The sequence below is a fragment of the Topomyia yanbarensis genome, chromosome 3 (assembly GCF_030247195.1).
Source record: "Topomyia yanbarensis strain Yona2022 chromosome 3, ASM3024719v1, whole genome shotgun sequence".
In the NCBI taxonomy this organism is placed as follows: domain Eukaryota; kingdom Metazoa; phylum Arthropoda; class Insecta; order Diptera; family Culicidae; genus Topomyia; species Topomyia yanbarensis.
This window is the reverse complement of record NC_080672.1, coordinates 410,928,363-410,955,592: the sequence shown is the minus strand read 5'-3', so window position 1 is coordinate 410,955,592 and position 27,230 is coordinate 410,928,363. Positions and strand designations below refer to the sequence as shown.

The 27,230-nt window shown below is 41.8% G+C and overlaps 3 protein-coding genes across 3 annotated transcripts in view; 1 reads left to right on the top strand and 2 right to left on the bottom strand.

The window, feature by feature from the left end:
* The window catches only part of LOC131691748 (methylenetetrahydrofolate reductase (NADPH)), a 30,012-nt gene extending 11,981 nt beyond the window's left edge, over positions 1-18,031 (bottom strand). The window contains exons 1-2 of the mRNA XM_058978376.1: positions 18,016-18,031; positions 7,611-8,190 (exon numbers count right to left, since the gene is read on the bottom strand). Coding sequence (XP_058834359.1) covers positions 7,611-8,177 — 567 coding nt within the window. The 5' untranslated portion in view covers positions 8,178-8,190; positions 18,016-18,031. The remainder of the gene's footprint in view (positions 1-7,610; positions 8,191-18,015) is intronic.
* A 6,230-nt stretch (positions 18,032-24,261) lies between these two features.
* Positions 24,262-26,275, top strand: LOC131691747 (probable cytochrome P450 308a1). Its single transcript, XM_058978375.1, has 5 exons — positions 24,262-24,603; positions 24,662-25,001; positions 25,055-25,233; positions 25,293-25,524; positions 25,583-26,275. Exons 1-5 carry the CDS (start codon positions 24,422-24,424, stop codon positions 26,144-26,146), a joined length of 1,497 nt encoding a protein of 498 aa, XP_058834358.1. The 5' UTR covers positions 24,262-24,421; the 3' UTR covers positions 26,147-26,275.
* Positions 26,276-26,384: 109 nt separating this feature from the next.
* LOC131691749 (chromatin accessibility complex protein 1) lies at positions 26,385-27,230 on the bottom strand. The gene is made up of 3 exons (XM_058978378.1): positions 27,136-27,230; positions 26,929-27,076; positions 26,385-26,869 (listed from the first exon to the last, which is right to left on the bottom strand). The coding sequence occupies exons 2-3, from the start codon at positions 27,043-27,045 to the stop codon at positions 26,462-26,464; spliced, it is 525 nt and encodes a 174-aa protein (XP_058834361.1). The 5' UTR covers positions 27,046-27,076; positions 27,136-27,230; the 3' UTR covers positions 26,385-26,461.

The window sequence follows — 27,230 nt, the reverse complement described above, 5'->3', positions numbered from 1 at the left end:
CAACCTTAAAGAGCACAAGTCATTTAAGTGTCCAAGAGCTGTTGTAAATCTAAGCAATCCCTGATGCACTTGACTACCATTTATAATTTAACGTCATCTGCGTAGAATATACGATACCTCGGTGGTGATACTATAGCTATATCATTAACAAAGAATGTGAATAAGAGTGGGCCAAATTACTTCCTTGAAGAACATCCGAGTTTTTCGAAAATGGGCAGAGAGCACGTATCCAATTTTTACTACAAGTTACCGATCTCTCAGATACGATTCGAGTTAACGAATCAGATTGAAAGGCACTCAATTAACTGCCAACGTTCCAAAAGTGTTGCGTAACCAACTCTGTAAAATACTGATTTCAAGTCGGTATTTACCGTATTGATCTGAGCACCAGTATCCATATTACACAATCGTAATGAAATGAACGGAACGAGATTCGCAGGGGTTGGTTTATTAGGATAAATCCATTTTGACCAGCGGAAATGTAGCTTTGGCAGGATACAAAGAGCGAGCACATCGTTTATAATAATCTCAAAAAGAGGCAGGCACACAACGATTAGCGTTTACGCAAGATGTGTGACTATTTGGATTTTAGTGTCTAACTAGCACCAATATGGTGCTAGTTTGGACTTATCCAACATTAGAATCCGAACCGCAAAAAAATAAGTTCAATTATTGTTCTAGGCAGCTAGTCTATCTTTAAAATTCCCAATTCAATTTTCTGAGATAGGAAAATTTCTCTAAAGTGTACAGATTTCCTTTAGGTTAGTAAGACTTCTCCGAAGCTTGTGAAACATGCCGTTCCTAAAGCTTACAGAACTTTTCTGATATTCGCTAGACTTTCCTAATTTTGTAGGTTTTTCTCGAAATACTTCGTTGAGTTGCTTGTCAACCGAGAGTTTCATGAAATTTTCTTGATATTCACAATTTGATTGAAGTTTGAAAGAATTTTGTAAAAGTTGCAGATCCTGATGCTGAAATTCTTAGGCTAGCTTTTCAAAATTCACGGACTATCCTGAGATTCTTTCATAAAGGGTCGTGAGATTTTCTTCAAGTTCAGAAAACATTTTAAAAGCTCACAGGACTTCTCTGAGTTTGGTAGAATATTCGATACTCATACTCGATAGATTATCATGTTGCATTAGTGGCTTATTTAATGTTTAATATACTTTTCTGGCTTTTCAAAAACTACTCAGAGTTTCACAGAACTTCTTTAGAGTATGTAGAATGGACTACGAAATTTTAGTTCCATATTTCACCGCATAGAGGACGATAACACTAACTTTTAAAGGACGAGAGATGAATATCGACATGTTCACCGAAATTACTGGAAAAAATCTTGTTACACAAAAATTTTCTAGTTAAAGGATGATTCATATCATGTACTAAAATTCTTTCAATCATACTATTCAGCCAAACTCAACCATTATTTCGCAAAAAATAAAGTTCGTGGGAATCGACTACTGTTTCAGCAGTATTATTGTAAGGTCCCATGTCGAACTAGTCCAGTCTATTGTGGAAACCACGTGCGGTCATGGAGTGTCTGCATGTATCTCGGGTTGGATAAACGCAATACTTAGTAACCGAATACTTTGCTCGTCACTAAGACAGGCAGAGATAAGGAAGTTGAGAATTTGCGGCTGTCCTCAGGGTGGCGTTCTGTTACCTTTGCTAAGGAACCTGGTTGTCGATGGCTTGTCGAGGAAACTCCATGAGCTTGGCTCGAGGTTTGGATTTCCAACCTACGGGTTTGCTGACCAAATACTAATTAATGGACATTGCATCGGAACAATCCTTGAGTTATATTGGATTTCAAACTGAACTGGTTTGCTCACATTGATTTCAAAGTCAAGGAAGCGTACATGGCCGGGCAGTGCAGACGAACTTTTGGAAAGACCTGGTGTCTCCAACCTGAATAAACTACCCATGAGTCCAATAAAGGTAGGAAACGGGACAACTATGCGATCCTGGGTAGCACATATATTGGAATTACACGAGAATTACACGTCGAATACTGGCAGAGAGGAGAGTCAAAGCAAAATTATCTGCAACGAATGGTGCTTATGGCTGGTGCTTTCCCAACAAATCCGACAGCTGCCCTTGAAGCCCTTCTAAATTTCAAACCATTTCACATACACCTTTACCAAGAAGCACTATCGTGTGCATACAGACTGCAGGTTACTGGTCTTTGGAACAGTAACCTTGTTGCTATTGCTACTAGTCATACACGACTGTCTACATGGGGAGAAGAAATTCCTGTTCCCAGCAATATTTCACTCACATGTAATTTTCCTTACAGCACATTCCATGTGAAGATTCCTTCTCGAGATGAGTGGTTGTCTGGCTCTATGGAGAGACAACAAACGCAAGTGATCTGTTACACTGACGGCTCTCTGGTGGAGGGATGTGTTGGTGCTGGTGTCTACGGTCGTGAAATGAAATTGGAACCGTCTCGTTCGCTAGGTAGATACTGTACTGTATTCTAGATAGATATCTTCACGATAATGTGCGGGGTACATTCGGCCCAACAACAAAGCTTGTCCGGCAAAGTTATAAACTCCTGTTCCAATAGAGAAGCTTAGGCCTTAGGCTTAGGCCCTTAGCTCGTACAAATCACGGTCAAAGTTAGTGATTGCATGCCGAATTAAAATAGAAGAGCTTAGACATTGACAATGTGTCCAAAAGTTAGTTTGTAGTTAACATGTTAGCTCCAAGTGAACTTTTATGGAATTGAAAACCGCCTTGGATTTCAGAACGGCGTCAATCATCAATATTGTTTGTCTACTGACCACCTTCTTTCAAACGACATCCATATTGATGATGGTATTCAGTGTTTTGTGGAAACCGGAAGTCGTCATAGTGGATTACAGATCGCTTTAATCAATCATTTATTAACTTATAGTAAATTACGCCTGTTGCTAGATAACACGATGCACTTTGGGAATATTCGCGGATGAGTGATAGATGATTCTAGCAGTCACTTTACAATTTGCGTGAAGTGACTTAACGAAATTGCAGCTCGCGAATGAGGCCCCTGAAATCTGTTGGTGATTATAAATTTCAAACGGCTTGCCATGGCACAGAGCATCAATTCTTCTGCGTAGGATACCAACCATGTTCATTTCTTAGATAATTGTGATTCAACTCTATTCTTGACATATCCATGAAGGAAAAGATTTATCAAATCTAGGATCACTTACACTTGTAAGTGGACCCAAAAAAATTTATATAATGAATTCCGAGAAGTCGACGGCTATAATTTACACTGACGGATCAAATCAGGAAGGCTTCGGTATCTTCAATGAAAATATTACCGTTTCATTCAAACTCAATGATTCAGCTGCCGTTTACATTGTACATATGTTTGGGAAAATTCCTTCAAAATTTCATCATGATAATAGCACTAGAACTTGAGTTACAGCTTTTCTTAGAGCGTTTCCCTTTTGAACATTTGAAGGCGACGCACAGTGATCACCTTCCATACAAAAGTCGGACAAAACCTCAAAAGTGGCCCGAATTTGATGAAAACTTCACATTAGGGTAATTTTGTGACGCTGAATTCATATTTGATGTTTATTTTTTGTTTTTTATTTCCTCAAAATTTTGGCACTTAGGGTGGTTCGAAAATTCAACATTTACAAATATAAAGTGCACTATTTCCATAAAATTCATTTTCAAAAAATTAGGTGCGGTGAATTTTTTTGCAGAACACACATTTTTTCAATTGTTGATAATGATAAGACACATCTATAAATTATATTGCGAGCTCTGGGTAGTCAAAGGCTACCATGCGTCTCCTTCAGACGTATCATGAAAAATCACCTTTTTTCATACCTCGGGGCAGAAAGGGGCAAAACAAGACATTAATTTTCGGAAAGTGCACCAAATTTCAAGTATCGTGAACAACAAGCGATCTTTCCGAACCGTTTCAAAAAAAAGTACAGCCACTTTGAACATTATAACTTTAAACTATTGCTCGATTTATTATTTGTTTTTTATGTCTGAGCGAGAAGAAAGGCTTGTATCGACTAAATCGAATGGCAGTTATAAGTCCAGCGAATAACCTTTCACATGAAATCAGTTTGACCCCAATCGGAATCTTAACTAAAAAGATATGTGCATTTGAATAACTTAGGTTTAAAAATAGTTTTCCTCGGAATTTATCATCTATTTCACATTTGAAGTCATGTAAAAAATCGAACTATCGTCCTTGAGTCTTAATATTTCGAAAAGACTCTATTCAACCTGTTAAGAAACAGAGAAAAATATTAGATCATGAAAAATCAAAAACAAAATTTTGAGGTTTTGTCCGGCTAGGCGACACTGTGCGACGCAAAACGTTCAATTTATGGGCCGTTGCACAGTGCCACCTCTCCATACAAAGTTGTGACAAAATAATAAAAACTGGTTTATGTGGCTAAAAACTGAGTTTTTAACTAATTTTGGGTCGCTGAATCCATTTCTTTTGTAGTATGTAATTTTAAATTTACTTTCATTTGATGGCATTGTAAGGGAACACGTATCCGCCGGTTGATGCCAATCGAGCTGACATTTCTTTAGACTGAGCAAACTAATTTATTTGTTTGTTTAGTGTTTATTTTACCAACTAGGAAACGAATCCACTGGGTCTTTAATGCCTGTGGGAAATACGCATGGTCTTGCCTGAGTGAATGACGTTTGAATTATGTATGGGTAGAGAATTGACAATTCGCAAGATCAATTCAAATCCAATTACCAATTTGCGGCAACCATTTCAACACAAAATACAAATGTGTTACGGTCATATTTAATGGTTTACTTTTAGTCCATTAACTCATAAATCAATTATACTGAGCTAATAATAAGTACGTATTATTTGAAAACGGGGGGTGTTTGATTCGTGCATAATGTTAATATCGTTTAGGAACGCAGCATTTATATTTTTTTCTGTTTCGCGTCTTCATTGTAATATCGCAACGTTTACTCGAACGAGGTGGAAAATTTCAAGTTACGGGATCTCAATATGGTTGTGATTATACCAATAAGGACCATTTCTAAATTCTGCCACGCTATTAGGAGGAAGAAAGATGACTAATTGTGACATAAATGGGAGGGGAGCACATCATGTGCTCTGACGCAATCGGCCGTTTTACGCACGATTGCGCCATGTATATAGGAAATTCCATAGAATATGAACACTTTTGCGAGTAGCGCCATTAATGTGCTACTACAAAATGAAGAAAAAACTAAAATCGTTTGATTCATATTAGACTAAGGGGAACAATATCGTTGTAATATGACAGGGTTAGTTAGCGTTGGGTAATCTTTGCGTGGCATAATTTTGAAAGTTCCACAATACCACTTTTAAACTCAGTGTGTGCGGTCCATTTTACATTGTCGACAACACTCCCGACAGCCGGCTGTCCGGAGTTCAAGTTGTTTTCGATGAAACAATCTCTATAAACGATTACCCAGAATTTAAACGCCTAGAACATTTACGTATCCTACAGTCAATAAACTATTCAAACATCTTATGCACGAAAGTAAATTCTCAGTCGCATCGCTTGCTTGAAGCGAATCCTGACTAACAACCCACTCACTACCCAATCCGTGGTACTTATGGGAGTGTCACTGAGTCGGGGCCTTCCGTTAAGTAAGTACCACATCAACACTTCCTTTCTCATCCCAAGTTACGGTAAAGATGGTCGTGGTCCGCAATGGTGGCTCTCAGGCGAGATTCTCGCTTGGGCTGGATCAATCGTTATTCCCAAACAATGCTCCTCAAGTAGTCTGGCTGGAAATGAGAGTCATCAGTCTGCAATCTACGAAGTATACCTTGCTTACGCAACGCAACGCAACGCTACGCAATTTTAGGGCGCTGAATCCATTTCTGCTATTAGTTTCGAAATTCCATAACTTTTGTTTTCGACTACTTTTATGTAAACTCATTTGAAGGCGTTGGTCGTTAAAGGGTTAATATACACGTTAACAATAGTAGCCAATCACATTGGATAGCAGAAATGATTGACAAAACTAATTAAAATCACTAATTTTTCAGCAATAAAATGTTGTTTAGGGACCCAATTTGTAAGAATATTTATGAGCTACAGGGCGTCTCCATATGGCTATTTTCAAATAATATAGATATGACGACTTCGGCGCAAACATGCGCAAGATGAAGCCTATATATCTTGAAACTACACTAAATTTTGAGTCAGACTCATGATAAGTAACCTATGGGAGACCATCTCAAAAATTGTAAGACGAAGAAAGATAAATTACTGATATCACATTGAATTTTTCAATCGCTTTTTCTTGACGCAGAACAAATGTAAATTATATCAGCACAAAAAGATTGCATCTATATTTTAGCATATTCATTCTTCTTTCCAAAGAACTTAAAACTACTCCAATCGGCCATGTAGTTCTTCAGATATCGTTATTTGAAGTTCAGCGGTGCGAGCAATTCTCATGAATTAAATTGAAGAGAAATCCTCGACATCACTTACTTAAAGAAAAGTTGAAAAATTATGGGTTAATTCATTACATTTCTTGATCATGTAAATCACATTTATGAAACGCTTCAGGCAAAAGTTGGACATGAAAAGGTCAATTAAATTCTTGCATATTTCCGCTATCCTGTACTGCCGTGATTCGCGTAACAGTCCCATTTGCTATGGGTTTCCTATGCAGGTGGGACTGTTATGCGTATCACGGCAGTGTATGAGCTATCCGCCTCCGGAACTCAACTAATCTTCATTAATAATAATAGTTGATTTATGTGAACGAATAATAACGAGGCAGTAAGCAAGAAAACCTCTGCCGTTCTGAAATAGTGATTTGGCTTAGTTGGAAACAGAAGTGATAACACTGGTCGTATTTGAATATGAAATGGTCGATGTTAAGTCAATGCGGACTAAGTAGCAAAACCTCAAAAAGTGAGATAATGATAGCATTGGATCAAGAACGCCTGTTTTTGAAAATGCTCACAAAAGTAAGAATGACGACAAATTTTTTTTTCGAATGATTACGTGAAAAATCCAGCAACTCAAACTTTAAATTCGTTTTTCTCAAAAGAAATAAAAATGTCACTTAGTCCGGTTTTAGTTCACACCGACCAACTATGAAGTGACTCATTCATCTAGTAATTCGTCCCATGTAATGCATATCAGCTGCACTTGGGCCAGTAACATATCAGCTTGCTTTGACCATGTCGGATTTTGTTATTGTTTATTTCGTTGGACTATCAAATATAAATATGGATGAAAAGACAAACATAAAGCTTTAATCTATTTAGGAACAGTAAGCGATGTCGTCTGAAACGTGTCTGATAATCAAGCAATGAATGCAGTTCAACAGCACAATCAAGCAGTGCGCGGTGGGAACTAATGATATTACTCATTTGTTGTTTTAGCCACATGCGTTGCACTGCTAAATTTGACCCTCAACCATCAAACAATGTCCAACACGGGGTATAGTTTTCCCGTGGCAGTGAAAATGATCATCAATGAAAATAGTTCTAAAAATAGCACAAGCTACAGAACAGTTAACGATCACCGATCTAGTACCGCATTCATTCGTTCGTCAACTTCGCCACATATCTTATCATCTCTTATCACACTTAATGCGCTTACCTTTTTCTTCAGACACTTGACGTCATGATCCATCGACGGTGACTCCGGGTGCACATACGGATAACCCCCAACGGCAATCGTCAGTTCCGGGTTGTTTTTGTCTCGCAGATATTCTACCAAGTCGGAAGAATGCTGGAATCGTTGAGTCTCGCTGACGGTATCTCCTCGAATAACGAACAGATTCCAGTTGCCCATTTCCACAAATTTATCCACCTGTGTTTCGGTGATGTTATAACACGACAGATGGTTCATCACAGTGCAGTGGGGTACAATTTTGGCGGTCATCTTCATCATCGGTGTGTCGACGAAGCGCTGATACTGGAGGTTGTTATCGGAAATCCAAGGTAGCGAGCAGAACATCGGCATCGGTTGTAGTCGACTTAGGTCCAGCACGAAATCTTCCTTCGCGATTAACTCGATGGAATAGCACAACCGTTCGGAACTGGTCCATCGTTTCACTATATGCTTCAAGTTTCGACTATTCTCGTGACTGTGCATTACTTCTGTTGGACTAGCAATGTTGTCCTCCTTGCCATTGGGATCGGATTCGACTGTTAGACGATGCATGGCCGCTTGTCTGCTGTGGTAAACGATAATTTTAGACTGGGAAATCGTCCGTAGCTGTATGGTCACACATGACGCACTGAATAGCCGTCCGATTGCCATCAGCTGACAGCTTTTGAGCGAGAGAGAGAGAGCGAGTGTGTGAAAAATAGCGATAGTCTGTGTATGACCAAACAAACACTCGTTTGGTGGTGATTATCAACGATGAACGATGTACTACAAGTTCGAGGGAGTATGTTGTTGCTGTTAGACGTAAACAAACGAGCACACCAGGCGAGTTTAGTACGATGTAGATAGTATAAGGTATTGCGTGCGTATGCGCATTAAAGCCATCGTACAAAATTTTGCGCGCATGGGCGTGAAAATGGTGAAAATTAAGCAAAGTGCTGTTCCAATTGATGACCTTGACATTACTCGTCGCTGCAGGGGGGTTGTGTATGTCGTGACTAGTGTTGTTTTGACGACACTAGAACGGTTGGATTAGGTGCAAGTCTAATGCGAACCCATTGCAGTTAAGTTTGTAGCAGATTTGTAGGAACTTCATCTTGCTTTCCTTTGCAATATGATGGAATGTCATATTTAATTAGTCAAGACGAATAATTTTAAATCTGTTAGGTTTACATGGATTAGATTTTTATTTATGCTTGTTTCTTTCCAAAACTTGTCAAGCCGAAAGAATTCTACGTAGATCAACGGCCATCGCCCATGTCTACCTGTTCAATATCGAAACCCGCGGATCTTCTACTTTAATCATGGGTTTGCCTGACGCAATTTCAGTCATTCATTCTTTAATCTATGAATAGCACCGTGCTTCGCAATGTGCAGTTTGTCAGGAAAATAATGTGATTTTGAAAGTTCAGCTGTGGTCCATTAAAAGGTTGATTTTTGCTCCCATGTCGTAAAAATCGACTGAACGCAGTAGTCGAAGAACTAACCAGTTGAACCAGTTGCGCGTGGGGTATCATGGGTCTTATTTTTGCTGTGTCAAGCGAGTCTTTGACACAGTGGACGTTTGTTGCATCGCAAATCATCATGGAATTCAAATGATGCTCTTGTCCCTTCTATACATTTCGGGGTTCGCTAGCAAAGCATCAAATTAAAATCTTATTTCCATGTCAGTTTATTATTGTCAATATATGTGTGTTTTTTACCTTTAAAATGATCAAAACAATAACGACCGTAGTAATCATTACCTAGAATCCTTGACCTTGTAAAAGTTTTAACGAAAAGGTTCCCGAATGTATTTAATAAATTACAAATTACCTACATCATCAAAACGGTATCAGACTTTGCTCGGGTATACTGAATATAATCGCAAGTCGTTCCCATGTAAGCAGGGAATCTCACGGAAGTATGAGCGATTATAAGCCAACATGTTTGGTATCTTCTCGTTAAAATTAGTTTTTAGTATTTCGGATTCTTCTCATCAGTAACTAGCACCATCTTGGTGCCAATTGGATGTTAAATCTAAACTAGCACCAACACTAGCCCTAGTTACACGCGTAGTCCTGAATCCAAAAAGTCATACGTCTGACATGTTCCGAGTGATGTCTCAGAAAGACAACCACAGAAGCTATGGTTTGCTGATGAGAATGCGGAATCCGAAACAGTTTTTTGGTTTGCGAACCAAAACACCGGGCTCGTTGCTGTAGCGATGAAATGTGTAGTTGCCTGATCGACAACGGTAAGAATAGTACAAATTAATCTTCAGTATAATCGTACAGCAACTATGTATCTATTCCACCTTGAACAGGAATGAAAAAAATCCAGTCGAGCTTTGGTTTAAGAACCATATTTCCATAAAAACGAACTTCAATATTGGAAAGCTACTTAACCCCGTCTTTGTATCTTTTAACAAAAAATGGCATGACAAATGCTCGTGAAATGCCTCGAGCATGTGTGCTTGCGAAGAGTGCTATTGATGCATCTCTTATATCCGACCTAACAACTCGTGATATTTGTGCTGTCACAGTTAACATGAGTGTTGATGACATAGACGGAAAATGCCCAAGTAACCGGTTACAAATTTCCATCTTATTTTCTAGCACCAGAGCAGCAAATTTCCGTCACGACGAGGGCAACGTTTGGATCCAAACTTATCAGCAATCAGTTCGTAGTATTTCCGAGGTCCCACCGGGTATATCCAACTGTCATCGGGCCCACATGTTTCGCATGAAAAGTGAACCATTGTATTTATCTTTTTCGAATCTTGTACGAATTTGGATCAGCGGAGACTGCTAAAAGGTATTATTGTGAAAAAAATATTTTATAATTTGTTTGTTCTTGTACTTTTGCGAATCATTCGTTTTGTTTATTATTGTTCAAATTTATTTTTTTGATGTTCTCAATTATAATATGCGTCAGTATCTTAAAATGTTTATTAACTTTTCCCCCCGTTCAATGAGAACCAACAAACCATACAAATGTGGGTGAATGGACAATAAAGAATCTAGTTTATGTATATATATTACTATGTTTTAATTGCCGCAAGGTTCTACTGTATCGATTTTGTTGGCTATTTTCGGCAAATTTGAGACTAAGAGAAACGAAAGCAATGAAATTGAAAGACGGATAGATATTCTAGAGCGAATCAGTTATAAACTTAGAACGGAAAACTAGAACTAGGCAGGCTCATATGGGCATGATCGAAAGGAAATGTGAAGAATTCTTTACCTTCTGCAGAGTAGGAGTTGGGCGTTGCACCCAAGTCTACCGCATGGTCTATGGTAGAACATAACTCATCATCATGTTTTACCGCCGACGCCGGCCGAATTCTTCACATTTCCTTTCGATCATGCCCATATGAGCCTGCCTAGTTCCAGTTTTCCGTTCTAAGTTTATAACTGATTCGCTCTAGAATATCTATCCGTCTTTCAATTTCATTGCTTTCGTTTCTCTTAGTCTCAAATTTGCCGAAAATAGCCAACAAAATCGATACAGTAGTTTATGTATAGTATGCACAATTGGTTGAGGTGGATCAGATATATCTGCAGCACAGTCGGATGTTGCATCAATTTGTTGTGAACTCCTATTGCGAAAGCTTCTCATGTTTAGGACAAAGTAGAGGACAATGGCCACCAAAAGCGTTGGAAACCAACCGAGAAAAAACTTCATCGGCGTGGGAAGAGGGAAGGCACTGGGAAGCTTTGCGACGAATGACGGGCGGAAATTTTACAAAACGATCAACAACATGAGAAGGAAAAGCACTCCACGCTGTTCATGAGAATCGAAAGGGGCAGGATTCTGTTTACAGTTCATACAGGAGTGGCTGCCAGGTGCAAGGAGCACTTTGAGTTGCTACTGAATGGGCAAACGTAAAGAAAAGGCACAAACACTATGAGAATTGGAGATGATGGCCAAGCTGTGGATATACCCACAGTACATGAAGTGCGGTTATTCGAGAGCTGGCAGTTGGGAAGGTTGGAATCTCGTCCGAACTTCTAAAAGTTGAGAGTGACCGGATGTACGAAGCTAAATTTTTTACACTAGGATAGATGAGCTCTTATCCATCTCATTAGCCAGGATGTCACACTATTTCGATTGGAACTCGGCTTACAGTGATTGAATTGCGCTTAAATAGGTATCACCATCCTTGCTTCCTAAGAAGCAGTAACACATAAAATCTTGTTTGGAAAATGAGGAATACTCGCGTTTGAGCGAAACAAAAGGTTTAGTATAACTTAGGGGCTGATCACTCTAGAAATTTGTATCGAATTTAAAAAAATGCATTTCATGTCTTGGATTTGAATGTTTCGTGTTCCACTCGTCAGTACCCAAGTAACATTTTAACTTTTATAGCACACTACAAGTCCAATCTAGGTTTTAAGAGAAACGTCAAGAGTGTCACAAAATCGTAATTGTTACTAGGGTAAATGACACCAACTTAATATCACTTAGACGATATATCCAAACTAACACCAAACACCAACTGGCTGGTACCGAGTGATGTCTCTGTTGGCCAAGCACAGAGGCTCTGGGTCGCTGACGAGTGTAGGGAACCGAAATCTTGTCTTTTGGCATTAGACAAACACCTGTGAATATGCAACCTTTATTTTTCCTAAAAGAAAAAAATGCAGACAAGTCTGTTCAACAACCATCTTACGCCGATCCACTTCGTTCGATGATTTGTTGGATGTTCAAATAGTGACAATATAACACGTTGGTCTAGAAATGTTTGTTTCCTTCGCGATAATATAAATCTGGCCAAGCATGTGAACATTCAATCGGGATCATCCACGCACACCTGCGCCCACGATCTCGCACACATAAAAACGTTCTGGTGATCAAGTCAATATGTTAACACTTACGTATATATAAACAAGGTCTCAATTGCTATTGTACTCGCGCCCGTTCTCACGCGCACCTGGATCAGTCACATGTGGAAGCAGTCCAGCTTCATGCCCACAATCTACGTCTCGAAAAAAACAAACTCATATTCTTTTGAAAGTCTCAGAGCGCTATGGCCGAATACTCAGGTAATATGGGAAAGCTCACTACTTTCTAGATCTGAACCATACACTCAAAACCGCAATTTGCGCAACATTCAAAAGCACACACGAATATGCAGGTTGTTACACGGTTATGCAAATGAATTTATACACGAGTTACATTCACGCGACACACACCCTCGCCATCAAACCTGTTATCATACAATCGCTCGAGCTATGCACTATAGTACAACACTGGTCACAAACGCGAATATGCTGGCTACATGACCGGGAACTCTAGTGATATGGGGGAAATCACTCTCTGCTAATATCTGAACCACGCACACATAGTAAATACAAGGAAACTGGTCAGAGCGGACTCGTTGGCTAAGTGACAGCAAGAGTGGGACAACGCGGAGAAATGCTGCCAACAGAGTGGTTACGATTATACTCTCCGAGCTGCAGAGAAAGTGGCGAAGGGATCAACAATACAGCAGTAGTAATTCCGCCGCCGAGGAACTTTCCGTCGGTTTAGACTAGGTCCACCGCCGGGGACCAGTTGAGTAGTACGCGACATAGCACCGTGTTCGGGTGGTCCGGGCGCCAGGGAACCGAACGTCGCGCTTCACAGGAATTGCCGGATCGACCTCGACACCCTACTGGGTAGCTCGTGAATAGGCTAGATCCACCGCCGGGGATTAGAGCGAGTAGACCGCGTCGAATAACTAGCAGTGATTCGTTGGGGCACCAGTGAACCGGAAGCTACGCCGAAGGCTGCGAGAATCGGACTGAATATAAACTCTGACAAGATAAAGCACATGGTAGCTGGTAGAGGACGAGGTCGGTGTGGTTTCGAGATGAAAATCGTACGGCAAAAGGTTGTCCACGAATTTATTTATCTTTGAATATTAGTGACTTGTGATAACAATGATAGCCACGAGGTAAAAAGGCGTGTTGTTGTTGCGAATAAGACTTTCCATTGTTTTCGTGCAAAAGTTGCTTTTTATAAATTGCTGATATTTCCTGTTGCTATGTACGGCCATGAAGCATGAGCGGTGAAGGAAGTATATTATCGAATGCTCGATGTGTTTAAGAGAAGAATTGTTCCTTTAATACTCGTTGGCACAGTATAAAATAGCCTGGGCATGTAGCACGAATGCCGGAAGAGAGACCAGTTAAAGTTATGCTTAGCAGAGAAGCTGGAAAAGGTCGTCGACTTCGGGCCAGACCCCGCTTTCACTGAATGTGTGCAATCAAGGAAGATGAGCTCGCGGTGGGCGCTCAAGGTAACTGAACACTGGCGGCCCAAGACCGAATAACCTGGAAATCTAAATTGTATTTGATCATTATTCAGAATATACGGATTGTTCGACCACGATGGTGATTGTTCACAACAACAGCTCTTCACATACCGGTCATCCTATGGTTGGTGAGGAGATAATAAACACACCCACACCTAACTCGTTGTGATAGTATCTACCTACGTAATAGATCACTTACGATCAAGCAAAAAAATTTCATGAAATGACAGTTGTATTTCCTGCAAGCGAACATTAGTACAACTGTTTGATTAAATTGTTGGACAGAAAAAAGACAAGTTGTTCTAAAATATAAATGAATTAAAATTGAATTGTAATTCTAATCAAAACAAGCAAACTCTAACCTAAAACCTGAGTTTCGCTATACGGATCCGAAAGAATCCTCTCGCCTCTACTAACAAGCTTTTAGATCAATCTTTTAGGACAACACCACAAAGGAAAAAATTATCGGCAATGCGATGGCGAACCAATGTCCAAGCGGTTTTCCCGATGAAGCAGGTAGAATGTAAAAGATGTCTGATCTACCATCACTTCTCTTGTGCTAACATAAACGATAGCATCGCTGCAGGTGGTCGTCATTTCGTTTGCAAGGCATGCGAGACCGTTCTTTAATTACGTACGGTAGCAAATCGGGTAGGTCATCTTCATCTACTGGCATACGAGCTGGTAGGACTGTGTCCGATCTACAGCTCCTCGAAGAGAATATGCAAATGCAATCTCGTGAACTGGCAGATGAAGAGAATCGGGGAAAGGCTTTACGAGACAAAGCACTTAGATTGGAGCAGGAATACTCGTGAAAAATACCTGCGAAGTGCTGTTCGCACAGCTAGATGAGCAAGATGCAGCAGATAGTCGACGATCAAGTCGTGATGCACGTGAGGATAATGGGTTGGGTACAGTGCCAGTCAGTTGCGACAACATGTTTTGGTACCGGAATTATGCATACTCCCAACAGCCTTCAGTTTCTAACTGGAACTATTCCAAAAAGATTCCTGTTAGTACCACCGATTTCCATCGATTGCGCTGATTTAGATCTAAACATCATGACGCCAGTACCTATGAACGATAATGCCAACGGCAGAACGACAGTTATAGATCTCCTTTCCAAAGCGTGCCGGATCGTATCCCCGCCAACAACAGAACAAAGAATGGAAGATGTAAAGTTATGCTTACGAGGGTCGTCACAACAGGCAGATGTCCAGAGTACCCAGATACAGTTAACAAAGAGGCAACCGATTGAAGAGCCAGCAGTATCATCTTCAGCAACTTTCATCAGTGCAGTTCCAGAGCTTCGTGATAACAGATAACCAGGCCGTCTTTCTATCAAGCAAGCAAGCTGGCACAAATAATGACGATCAACTGACTGAAATCCAACGATCGAGCAGTAAGCTTTTATCAATGTTCCGGCATGTCAAGCACTGGTGAGTGAAACGAATGTCGTTTCTATAAATTATGCGACCACCTCACCAATTCACTTAACACCTCAGGCCGCATACCAGATCTCATCATTTTAACAATTTACACCATTGACAATGTCATACAGTACACGCTCATCTCACGTCCGCTTACTGTTTCATCGGTATTTCAACCCTTGAGCATAAGCACCTCTTGGACTCTGGTCAATTCTACTCTCCCCTCCGAGCAAACTGTGTCTAGATCTCTATTTCCAGCAGTACTGCGCCAGCTCTTCAGTGGTCCAAACAGTTAGCAGCTCGCGGTGAGGCATGTCGTTCCCAAAGAGCTTTCGATTTTTTTTCTAGCGATCCTGTCCTCTGTTCCTAAATAGCTACCAAAATTCAACTGAGATGTGTGGATTTTTCGATAGAGAACATATGATACGTCTTAAACGATGCCTACGAAGAAATTCTATGAAGGTAATCAGAAGGTACTAGATGAGCCACTCATCAGTGCCCTGCACAGACAACCAGAACTTATAATGAATTCACTACTGGTTAAAATTCGCACTATACCTATACTGCCCATAATCGTAAGTCAGTCCCATGTAGATAGGGAATCCCATAGAACATGGGACTGACTTGCGATTATGGACAGTATACCACGACCAGAAAAACTAGATAATCTGATTAGTTTCGGTCTGGTGTGTAAAAATCTGTGTGCGCTGTTAGAATCAATAGGGCTGTTAGCACATCTGGCCAAGCCTTCGTTACTACAAGTGTTAGTCGAAAAACCTCCGCTTGGAGAGCGGTACAGCAGCGACGATGTTTAATGACCCATGGAACATTCCCATGCAAGGCATCAGTTCGTGGATCTAATGGCTGTCAGAAGCGGCGTTACTGCATCCAGTTAATCCAGATATATCATCGAAGTTCGACGATACCTCCAAAAAGAATATAACAGATGCGATTCACCAACAACTTGAGCATGCTGTTCTATTCAGAATAGTTCCCGTGACTCTCTGTGGAGGTGGTAAATCCATCAACACCCACGCCTTTTTAAATGATGGCTCATTTAAAGCTCTAATTGACTCGAAGATAGCTGAAGATGTAGGAGCATCAGGTGAGGTACATCCGTTTTGTCTGCAATGGTATCAAGAGAATCGAAAACAATTCTCGGCTGGTTAGGCTGAGCATCTGAGAAGCTACAACCCAGAAGCGGTACGAAATGAAGGTAGTACACACTGCGAAGAATTTGAACCAACCAGTGCAAACGCTGGATGTCGAAAGGTTTGCCTAAAATACGCACATATTTGAGGATTGCAGGTCCGTAGTTATGTGCAAGCATTCCCTGGAATCCTTTTCGGTTGAAGGCAATGCTGAAACTACGAGAAGGTGGTCAGGATGAACCGATTACTTCTGAAACAAGGCTTGGTAGGACAGTCTGCGGGAAAGTATCAGAAGTAACATCCGCGTGTGTGTCGACGAGCTCCATGATATTGTTAATCGATTTTTGTTTCTATAGAACGCAGGTGGGTATAACAGGTGCTCCTATACTGGAGGGTGAAGGAGATAAACCTACGTGGGAGATTTTAGACCGGACAACAGTTCGAACCGCTTCCCAACAGGCTTGTTCTGGAAATATGATCACGCCTAGTTCAACAACAGTAGGCCCATGGCAGAACGTAGGTTGTAATGTTTGGAGCATCGTTTCTTTGGAAATCCAAAATTTTACACAACAGTGAATTTGCTTATCAACGAGTACCAAAGCAAGGGCTATAGAGCCACAGGTGGAGAACTTGGCAGCGCAGATCTCAAACGGGTTTGGTGTTTACCTCTCAGTGTCGTCGTCAATCCTCGAAAACCAGCGAAAGTGCGGCTAGCATGGGATGCTGCTGCGAATGTTGGCAATCAATCCTTAAACTCAATGTTGTTAGCAGATCCCGATCTGCTTACTGCTCTCCAATCGGTGTTTTATATGAATAGACGACAGGTGACATTAAGTGCACACATGAGGAGATGTTCCACCAGGTGCAGGTACGACCAGAGGATCGACAAGTACAGCGGTTATTGTGGAAAGATGATCCGAAACATCCATCAAAAGTTTCAGCGAGCAGTCAATGCTATCATTAAAAACCACTATGTTGACGACTATCTAGACAGCGTGGACACCATCGACAAAAGTGCAGTGTTTTCAGAGTAGATTATGTTAGTTCATTCTCGAAGGCTGGATTCGATAGACGAAACTGACTGTTGAATTCTGACGACGTTCTAGCACGGGTTGGGGACCAAAAAACGGAACCTATCAAGAGCTCACTGGGAGCGCTAGACTTTACTTTTTCAACATCTTATAGAAATATCTTCCACGGCGACGGCTGGGTGCTATCAGCCTTCTGCCGACAGTAGCAGAATGAGAGGGTGCGAATAGATCTAATCAAGGAAACGCTACCGCAAAAATGAATATCTGATCGGAAATCAGCCGCAACAAGACTTTAATCTGACTAGAGTCGATGATCGCGGCTCAATACGTACTGAAAATTCGCCGCGTCTGTTTTTATGAATCTAATTTCAAGTTCCGTTATTGCTAACCAGCCAGTGTATCAGGTTAACAATTCTTTGTATTTCTCTTCAATGGTCGTTATTATCGCTCGTATACGTGTATTTTACAAATCATCCGATACATACAATAGGAAATACATACCTTGATTTATAGCATCGCGCGCTATCGTAAATCTTTGTCTGTATAACGTGTTATCACTCGGTAGTTTTCAACCAAATAAATAAACCGTAGAGAAGAAGTAGCAAATTCTGTCTAAATACTGTTACAATTGATAGTGATCCGGCCCATTACGCAGATAAGATTAGCTTTTATAGGCAATACTCCCACGGTCGGCTGTTTGGAGTTCAAATTGCTTATGTTTAGGAAACATAGGATACTCTCGGTAGCCGGCTGCAGAGATTAAAAAATGAAAGGGTTGTGTACAGGACACGACCACGGTGACATTAAAAATGTAGCTTTTTTCAAGAGCGTGCAAATGAATTTTATCTATCACACATATCGACTCACGCTCTTGTTCACTCGCCTGTTTTCATATGTTACAATTTGCTATATACCCTCCCCGTCAAAACATAATTTATTGAAGGTCTTTTAACGGTAATCTATTAATTAATCAAGTATCTCACTAGGTGATTGGCATTATTTGGCTGATCCATCTAGTAAAAATAGGCTGGTCTGTCCAGAAAATATATTCAAAAGAAAAGTTCCATATTGAGAGCTGTGATGAGGAAGCCCACGCCCGCCAACGGAAATATACAGATTCTCCATGAAATATGAAATTTCATTTTCCATTTAAATTTTCAATAATGTACTAATGAGCTTAAGTAAACAATCTTAAGATTAAGTAGTTCTTGATCGATTAGTGATTGAACAAATGAAATTATTCGATAAATTACATTGTTATACAACGTTCGCACTACCAGTTAAAACGGGTTTTTCTTGTTGCTAATTATTAAAACGTGTTATAACTCTAGTGTAAACATTGTATAATTAAACCAATTCTGCAGCGTTTTATGTTATATAGGCGTTTTATGTGGTAATAGGACTGACATAATTTATCTTCAGTACAGCGGTTTGTTTCATAATTTAAAACAGATTTATTTTAAAATTTAAATTGGTATACCCAACCGTTCTATTTGTTGTATACTTTAAAATGCAATTAGAACTGTGTTTTAAATACATAGGGTAGGACAGATATTCTGACTGGATAAACTAGGAAAACAATTTTAAGTCCAGTAACGCTTAAGACATGGCTTGAATTTGAATCGAAAAAGAACACTCGCTTAAACCACTTCTGGGACGGTAAGTTCTGTTTTAAAATTTTCCGTTGTGTGCAGTACGAAACAAAAGTATTTGAAATTAGAAAACAAAAAGTTCTGCTGGGAATGTGATTGTTTCCGATGCAATTACACTCAGATTTTTCACGCAGGGGATACAGGCCGTGTAAATGAAAACCGCGTAAAATTTAAAAAAACGCGTTAATAAAAACCGCGTAAATTTCAAAATCCGCGTAAAAAAACCTGAGTGTACTCTCCTATATAAAATACTACGCTGCTGAACAGTGCAATAACTACAGAAGCACGTTGTCAGATGCCTTACTCATAAAAAACATATAACCGAAATATGAAACATGAAAACCAATAGGCTCTTTACCCTACGCAGCTACAAAGCGCCGTAAACATGGATTAACAAGTTACAACGCACACGCATGCATGAAAATAGATATATTTTTTTCAAACGCAACGCTCTTAAGCAGCACACACCGTATTGAATTAAATCCAAACCACCCCACCCACCCACTTTGCAAATCATTCTGTGACACCGTGCTGGTACCCGAAAAATCCGCACACGGCCACCGCTGCCGAAAATGCATAGCGTCTACCGCTTATTGTAGTGCCTAGACGCTGCAACCATGATCTTACCCGTTCGACATAAGAACAAAAACTGATTCAAACGGGTACGCGTCACCTCTATTTATAAACTAACCGTATATGGTTTAGTCACTTAGGTGCGAGTGTGTGCGAATGCCAACGTTGCCGAAAATCGATAGCGCTTATTGCATCGCCCGGAGACGATGTTGCTCATATGGGATAAGAGCAACAACTGATTTAAACGGACATGCGTTGCTTCTATTTATGACTTTTCGTTTGTGATTGAGCCACTAACTTACCCTCTAATGACGGCTGTGTCTGAGAAATCTGCATCACGAATGGTAATTTTCCCTTTTTCGTGAACTTTTTAATTTTACCAATTTTTAAAAGTCTACTTTTATTGGGGAGATATTAAATTATTACCAATATTTAAGTTAGGTGTTTCTGAATCGGTTGGTGTATGAATGATTAAAATCCATCTAGTAATATCGGAGTTATAAGCGTGCAAACCTTACATAGTTTCGTTACATGGGAGATAGTTTAGATTTTAGAATGACACCTAGCCCCAGATAGTGGAGTAAGACATTTTTAATGTCAAAAGAACCAAAAACTAAACAAGATCTTTTCTTTTTCGAGTGATCATGTACTCGAAGACTAACTAAACAACTACATAATAAAATATTCTTTACAGGTCGCTTCGATTGCTTGGAGTGAATCCTAGACCTTTTTTCTACAATGGAGAATGCATTTACGCACTGACCCAGTACACGTGCTTAGTAGTTGCCAAGCTACCACACGGAAATGTACTGGGGTGTCGGGCTCGACCAGGACTAAACTACCTAACGGGTAATACCGACTAAACTCCATTGGGCTCCGCCATTGTTCCGGACTACCTCTCGGTATTACTTCTGGGGGGATGGCTGTACTTAATGTACTCATTCACACTCGCTCACGCGTTCATACGTCCTGTATGAGGCTTACTTGTGTGCTCTCTCTGTCACACCTTGATTCACTCTTTAACACTCCACATGAGGCTTACTTTTGTGCCCACCTTTTTCGTTCCTTGTGAGGCTGACTTGGATGCTCACTCTATCACCTGGTTCACTCTCAATCGTGCCACTCTATTACACCCCTGTCGCTCCTTCTGGCACCTCATGTGGGACATTTTTCTTAGGCCCCACTTCTGACATACCATGTGAGGCTTACTTGGGTGCTCACCGTTTTCATACCTTGTGAGGCTGACTTTTGTGCTCACCTCTAACATACCGTGTGAGAATGACTTGGATGCTCACCCTTTCACTCCTCTGCCACGTCATGAGGCATCGGTAGCTAAGTCTCAACATACTACGCTACGACCCTCCCATCTTGGCATGAGGTAGTCCACATATACGTCTATACACTCGCTCTTCTGCCTTGCTTCGGGGTGGCTAGGTTTACCCTTTACGCGGTTGCCAGTCGCTGCGCCAAACCTGTCTCAGCATGAACAGACCATTCACTCACTTTTCTGCGCTCGGCCTTTTTCGCTCCAACTAACCAATCTAGTTAGTCGTGCCCGTCGTCTGTTGCTCGGTGCGCCAAATTCCCTGTAGCCTACAGGTAATCTGGGTGGTAGCAACTGCGTTCCACTTCTCCACCGATTGACACATCCGCTGAATAAGGGTATCACGGGTTGTGTCCCAGCCGCAGACGTCAAGTATTGCTCTTCTTTCGACGTCGAAACGAGAACATACGAACAGTATGTGTTTGGCAGTTTCGTCTACACTTAGGCAGTCAGGGCAGGCGGAGACCTCCGCGTGCCCGAACCTGTGGAGGTACTGTCAGAAGCAGCCATGGCCTGACAGGAATTGTGTCAGATGGAAGTGAACTTCCCCATGGGGTCTGCCCACCCAGCTCGATATGTTAGGTATCAGCCGGTGGTGGAGTTATCCCACTCACACTGCCATCTGGCGATCGAGGTCACCCTGGTGCGCTCGCGGGCTCCCCTATTTCCACGTAGCTCGAAGCACTCCTCATCTTCCCGAATGACCAGCCCGACTGGCATCATGCTCGCTATCACGCAGGATGCATCGTGTGATACCGTGCGGTAGGCAGATATCACTCTGAGGCACATCACGCGGTAGGTGCTCTCCAGTTTCTGTAGGTAACTGGTTACCCTCAGTGCTCTTGACCATGACGGGCCGCCATACCTGAGGATAGATACGGCAACGCCTGCCAGTAGCCTACGTCTACTGGCGCACACCTTTGAGCTGTTGGACATCATCCTCGATAGTGCCGCAACAGCAGTCGACGCTCTCTTGCATGTATAGTCGATGTGGCTGCCGAAGGTCAGCATGTCGTCTATAATGACTCCGAGAGACTTCAGACTCCGCTGTGAGGTGATCACAACTTCTCCCACATGGATAACTGCATGTTGTGCCGACTTGCGGTTGTTGACGATAACTACCTCCGTCTTATGCTGAGCGAGCTCCAGGCCTCTCGCGCTCATCCATTCCTCCACCGTGTTGATCGCGTGTTCTGCAGTTAGTTCTACCTCAGGAGATCTTGACCCCAGGAGGGAACTTCAGTCTCAGAATCCCGTCATACATAAGGTTCCATAATACCGGGCCCGGAATCGAGCCTTGCGGGACTCCTGCGGTAATAGGAACGCTTCTCTGACCGGCATCGGTCTCGTATAGTAGTACACGGTTCTGCAGGTAGCTTTCCAAGATCCAGTACAGACCCACCGGCAGGCTAAGCCGGCGTAATGAGAGCACGATGGCATCCCAGCTTGCGCTGTTGAATGCGTTCTTCACATCAAGTGTCACTAACGCACAGTATCGAATACCTCGCCTTTTCCGTTGGATCGCTATCTCGGCGGTCGTTACCACTGAGTTGATATCGTCCACCGTGGACTTACCCTTTCGAAAACCAAACTGATTGCTTGACAGGCCTTCCGTGCCTTCTGAGTACGGGGTTAGCCGTCGTGTCGATCAGACAGATTGGTCTGTACGCCTATGGGTCGCCTGGCGGCTTCCCGGGCTTCGGCAACAACACCAATTTCTGCCTTTTCCATCTATCGGGGAAGCGGCACTCGTCAAGGCATCTCTGCATAGCTAGCCTGAACATGTTCGGGTTCGCTATGATCGCTGCCTTGAGAGCACTGTTTGGAACTCCATCCGGCCCTGGAGCTTTGTTCATTGCTAGGGAATTAGCTACTGCGAGTTGTTCTTCATTCGTCACGGGAGCCACCATTTCGGCCGTGCCCGCACTGTCTCGTAGTGCAGGTGGCCAGGGGTTTGTGGCTCGAGACGGGAAGAGTACTTCGTGGGGCATAGCAGCTACAATAGAACACACCATTGATCTTGGCAATCGCGACACCCTCCGCAGAGGAGTGTAGTACCTCTTGGACCGGGAACCGTCCCGTTGTACAAATTGCCGCCATCCTAGACCCGTCCGCCACCCAATTGCCATTATCGGCAGGGACGTTGTACGGGTCGGAAATGAGGGCGACATCTGTTCTCGACTCCGAGACTGACTGTCACTGCAGCTGCTGGGCAGATGCACAGCGGTTAAGATTCAGCTGTGCGCTCTTGTGTCCCTCCTCGCCACAGCGAAGACACAACTTACTTCTGTCTGGACCCTTGCAGTCGTAGTACTTATGACCGGACTCTAGGCACCGATAGCACCTGTCCACTGAAGGCGGCTGGCGTATGCTTACTGGGCATACTAACCAGCCGATCTTCAGCTTCCCTCTCTCGATGACCTTTTTGGCTTCCGCAACCGGTAGCCTGAAATAGGTCCACAAAGCTATGACGACATCGAACTTCACACGTTTGTGGATGCCAGTGTATCCTGCTAAGAAATGGTTAATCGAGGGGTAATTCACTGTTCCCTGGTTTCTGCCAAAGTGCCAAGACGAAGGTGACTCCTTTAAAAATTATTGTCCATCTCAAAACTGGACCTTCAAGCAGCTGTCTCTGACGATTCCACGAAATTGGGAAAAGGAACTACACGCGAAAGTACCATTACTTCTGCAATGCTACTATCGATTGCAATTGCTTCATATACCCCGGCAATATCTCTGCACCATGACATTTTGAACATTATGACGCAATGCCACTTTCGAATGTTGTGATTTCGGATCTTCTGACGCATTCGGACGGTTTTGATGCACCCGTGGTAATGTCCCGCGCGTTGTTACGCACCCGTCCTTTGGACGTTATGATCTCAGACGTGTCCCTTCCCCTTTCGATCGCTCATATCAATATACGAGCACAACACTAGCACTCAGTTTTCGTCTCTCCAAGGATCTTGAAGCAATCTCTGGTAAGATAACATTGACAAAACTACTTTTTAATGGAACAAAATTTTAAATTGAATTTAGCATGCTCTACATGTGTATGCCAATACAGCGAAAAAAAATTAAATTATTTATAACAGCAATTTGACCCCTACCTTCTTTATAACTGTATACGGGTGTCAAACTAATCTTCCAGCTGTCGAATAGATAAAAACTTTTTCACTTCAAACACCACCGTGGACATGATTGCACCGGCGAAATACATCACAGTGTGCGAGTTAGAACTGATTACTTTCTTCACTCATCCATCGAAGCATGCATGTCGTTCGAATTAAAAAATGAGGCAGTAGCGAGCATCTGCTCGTTAGTCAGTGCTGATAGGTACAAGTGAAAAGAAGCGATGATCGAGTTGTGCGTTGCTTTGGGTGTACTGACTATTTGCCTGTTTTTCAAATGGTCCTGCAGCTACTGGCGTCGAGTGGGGAATATTGACGGTCCCCAACCGTTGCCCCTGTTTGGCAATTCCTTTGAACAGGTCATTGGCAGGAAGCATTTCGGTGAAATTTACGAGGAAGTTTACCGGTAAGTTAATGCCAAATCATTTCAAAGCGACATACTAGTAATTGTTGGATTGTTTCAGAACCTACCCAAATGCCTCGTGGGTTGGGGTCTACGAGCTACTCAATAAACCGGCTATCGTGGTGCGTGATTTGGAACTGGTGAAGGAAATTCTCGTCAGCAACTTACGTCATTTTCACAAGAATTTGTTTGTGGTCGACGAGAAGATAGATCCGTTGTTGGCTATGAATCCTTTCACCCAGACAGGCGAACAATGGAAGAAAAGTCGCTCGCAGGTAGCACCAATCTTCTCTACGCCTAAGGTACGAGCAGCGTTTCCTTTAATTAAAAATGTGGCAGAGAATTTATCGGAATATGTTAAAAATACCCGTGAAACCAATCCCGACTTTGAAGCTAAGCAGGTAGATATAATGAAGTAGTAAATTGTGAAACGTTCTAGAATTGCAATTTTCAGATGTGCGCTATGTACACAATAGATGTGGTAGCTTGTTGTGCCTTTGGAATCAACGCTGAATCCTTCACGAATCCGGATGCTGAGTTCCGTCGTATGTGCATCAAGGTGTTAAACCCAAGTTGGATTCGTTCGTTGTTAACAATATTTGCACCAACGATTGCACATTTTTTCAAAATAGCGTGAGTAGTTGTTATTAACATTGATCAAGTCGATTTAAGACAACAGCATCTATTCTCAGCTTCGTTCCAAAGAGCGTCGATCAGTGGTTCCGAGATGTGATTAAAGAAGTTATTCGCCAGCGCGAGGATGGAGAGGTCAAGCGACATGACTTATTTCAAGCCATGTACGATTCTCTCTCTAAGAATGGAACCGTCGCGGTTGACAGCAACGAAATTGTCGGTCATTCTGTTACATTCCTCACAGAAGGATTCGAAACATCCAGCATAATGATGAGCTTCTTCCTGTATGAGGTAATAATATGCAAATAACAACAGGTAGTCGATTAACCCAACTACGGATCTTTTTTAGCTAGCTTCCAATAGACACATTCAGGACCGAGTGTTGAACGAAATCGACCGTATACTGGAAGAGTCGGATGGTCATATCACCGACGAAGCTGTTCAAAAGCTCCACTACACGGAAAGAGCTATGTATGAAACACTGAGAATGCACTCAGCAGTTTTCACTTTGTCCAAGATATGCAGCAAGGAATACGAACTGCCGGCCCAGTATGCCACCGACAGCAAAAGGGTATCTATCAAACCCGGAATGACTGCTATAATTCCCGTTCATGCCATTCACTACGATCCGGAAATATACCCCGAACCATACCGCTTCGATCCGGATCGATTTCTGGAAGAAAACAAACTGTCTCGCCATCACTATGCTTTTCTAGGCTTCGGCGAAGGGCCAAGAATTTGTTTGGGTATGAAGTTCGCATTGAGCCAAGTTAAAATTGGCATTGTCACCTTGCTCGCTAAGTATCGTGTGGAATTGTCCGACAAACAGCAGCTTCCGCTAGAGTTTGAGCGAACGTCATTTATGCTGACTCCGAAGAGTGGCATCTGGATTAAATTTGTAGAAAGAAGTTGAACGAATATTTCATGGAATCTACTTGTTCTGCAACAAAGAAAGATTTGTTGTATTCGACTCGAACATTGTGTTTGAAAACGGCTCGATGGGATGTTTTAAAAGAAATAAATTTTAGAAAGTTCTGCCTTATTAGCTTCAAAAAACCAACACTGAATTAACAGTTTGCATGTTTTACTAATTTTTAGTTTTTACGAAACGTCATTCCAGCTTTCGGAAATAAATAAACGATTGCTCAATATAATTGGTAAATTAACAGTAATGTTTGTGCTTTTACGAGAATTACACCGTACAATTACTACGAACTAATCCTTAACACTAAGGAGAATCTCCAGTTTTGTGCTTCAGCGGTGATTTTTTGTTACTAATGTTTTTAGAGTTTTCCTTTTCATCCGAGCTGGACGAGTCGATCGAGATTACACTACCATTATCGGCGTTATCTTCCTCGTCCGAAGCGGACGAGGACGAACTGGAATCATTGCTGTCTTCGTCATCGGATTCTTCGCCGCTCTCTCCCTCGCTATCGCCGTCACCTTCGCTAGTGCCTTTCTTATTTTTCTGCTCCATAATCTTTTTGTACTCCTTGACGGTGATTTTTTTCGGTAGGATTTGTACCAGGAATTCCAGTGCCTCTTCCGATTCAACGTACGCGGCGAGGTGCTTATAGTCTAGATTTTTCATGCCTTTTTTGTACGAGTTCTTTGCCACATGTTCAATGAATAATTCCTGGTGGAAAGTAGATATTGGTCAATCAAATGGATACTAGACTCGCAAGGATAACTTACCGCCGCACGACACATTAAAAACAGAGCGTCCGGATTGATTTGCCCTATCGAAGGTGATGTTTTCATTACCGTTCGTATCCGGCTGATCGGTAATTGGGTGTGTTTTTCATGATCCATAATTGTTTCCTTTATTTTTCAACTAATCAATCTAAAACTATTTGCTTTAAAAACTAGCCTATGCGATTTTAAAAATAAAAAGCTATGTACCGTCTCCGAGTTCGAACCAGAATCGTAAAATTCAAGCGTCTGCCGAAGGCGCATTATTTTGTCAGTAATAAAAGCGACGGCTGGGTCGATTTCAG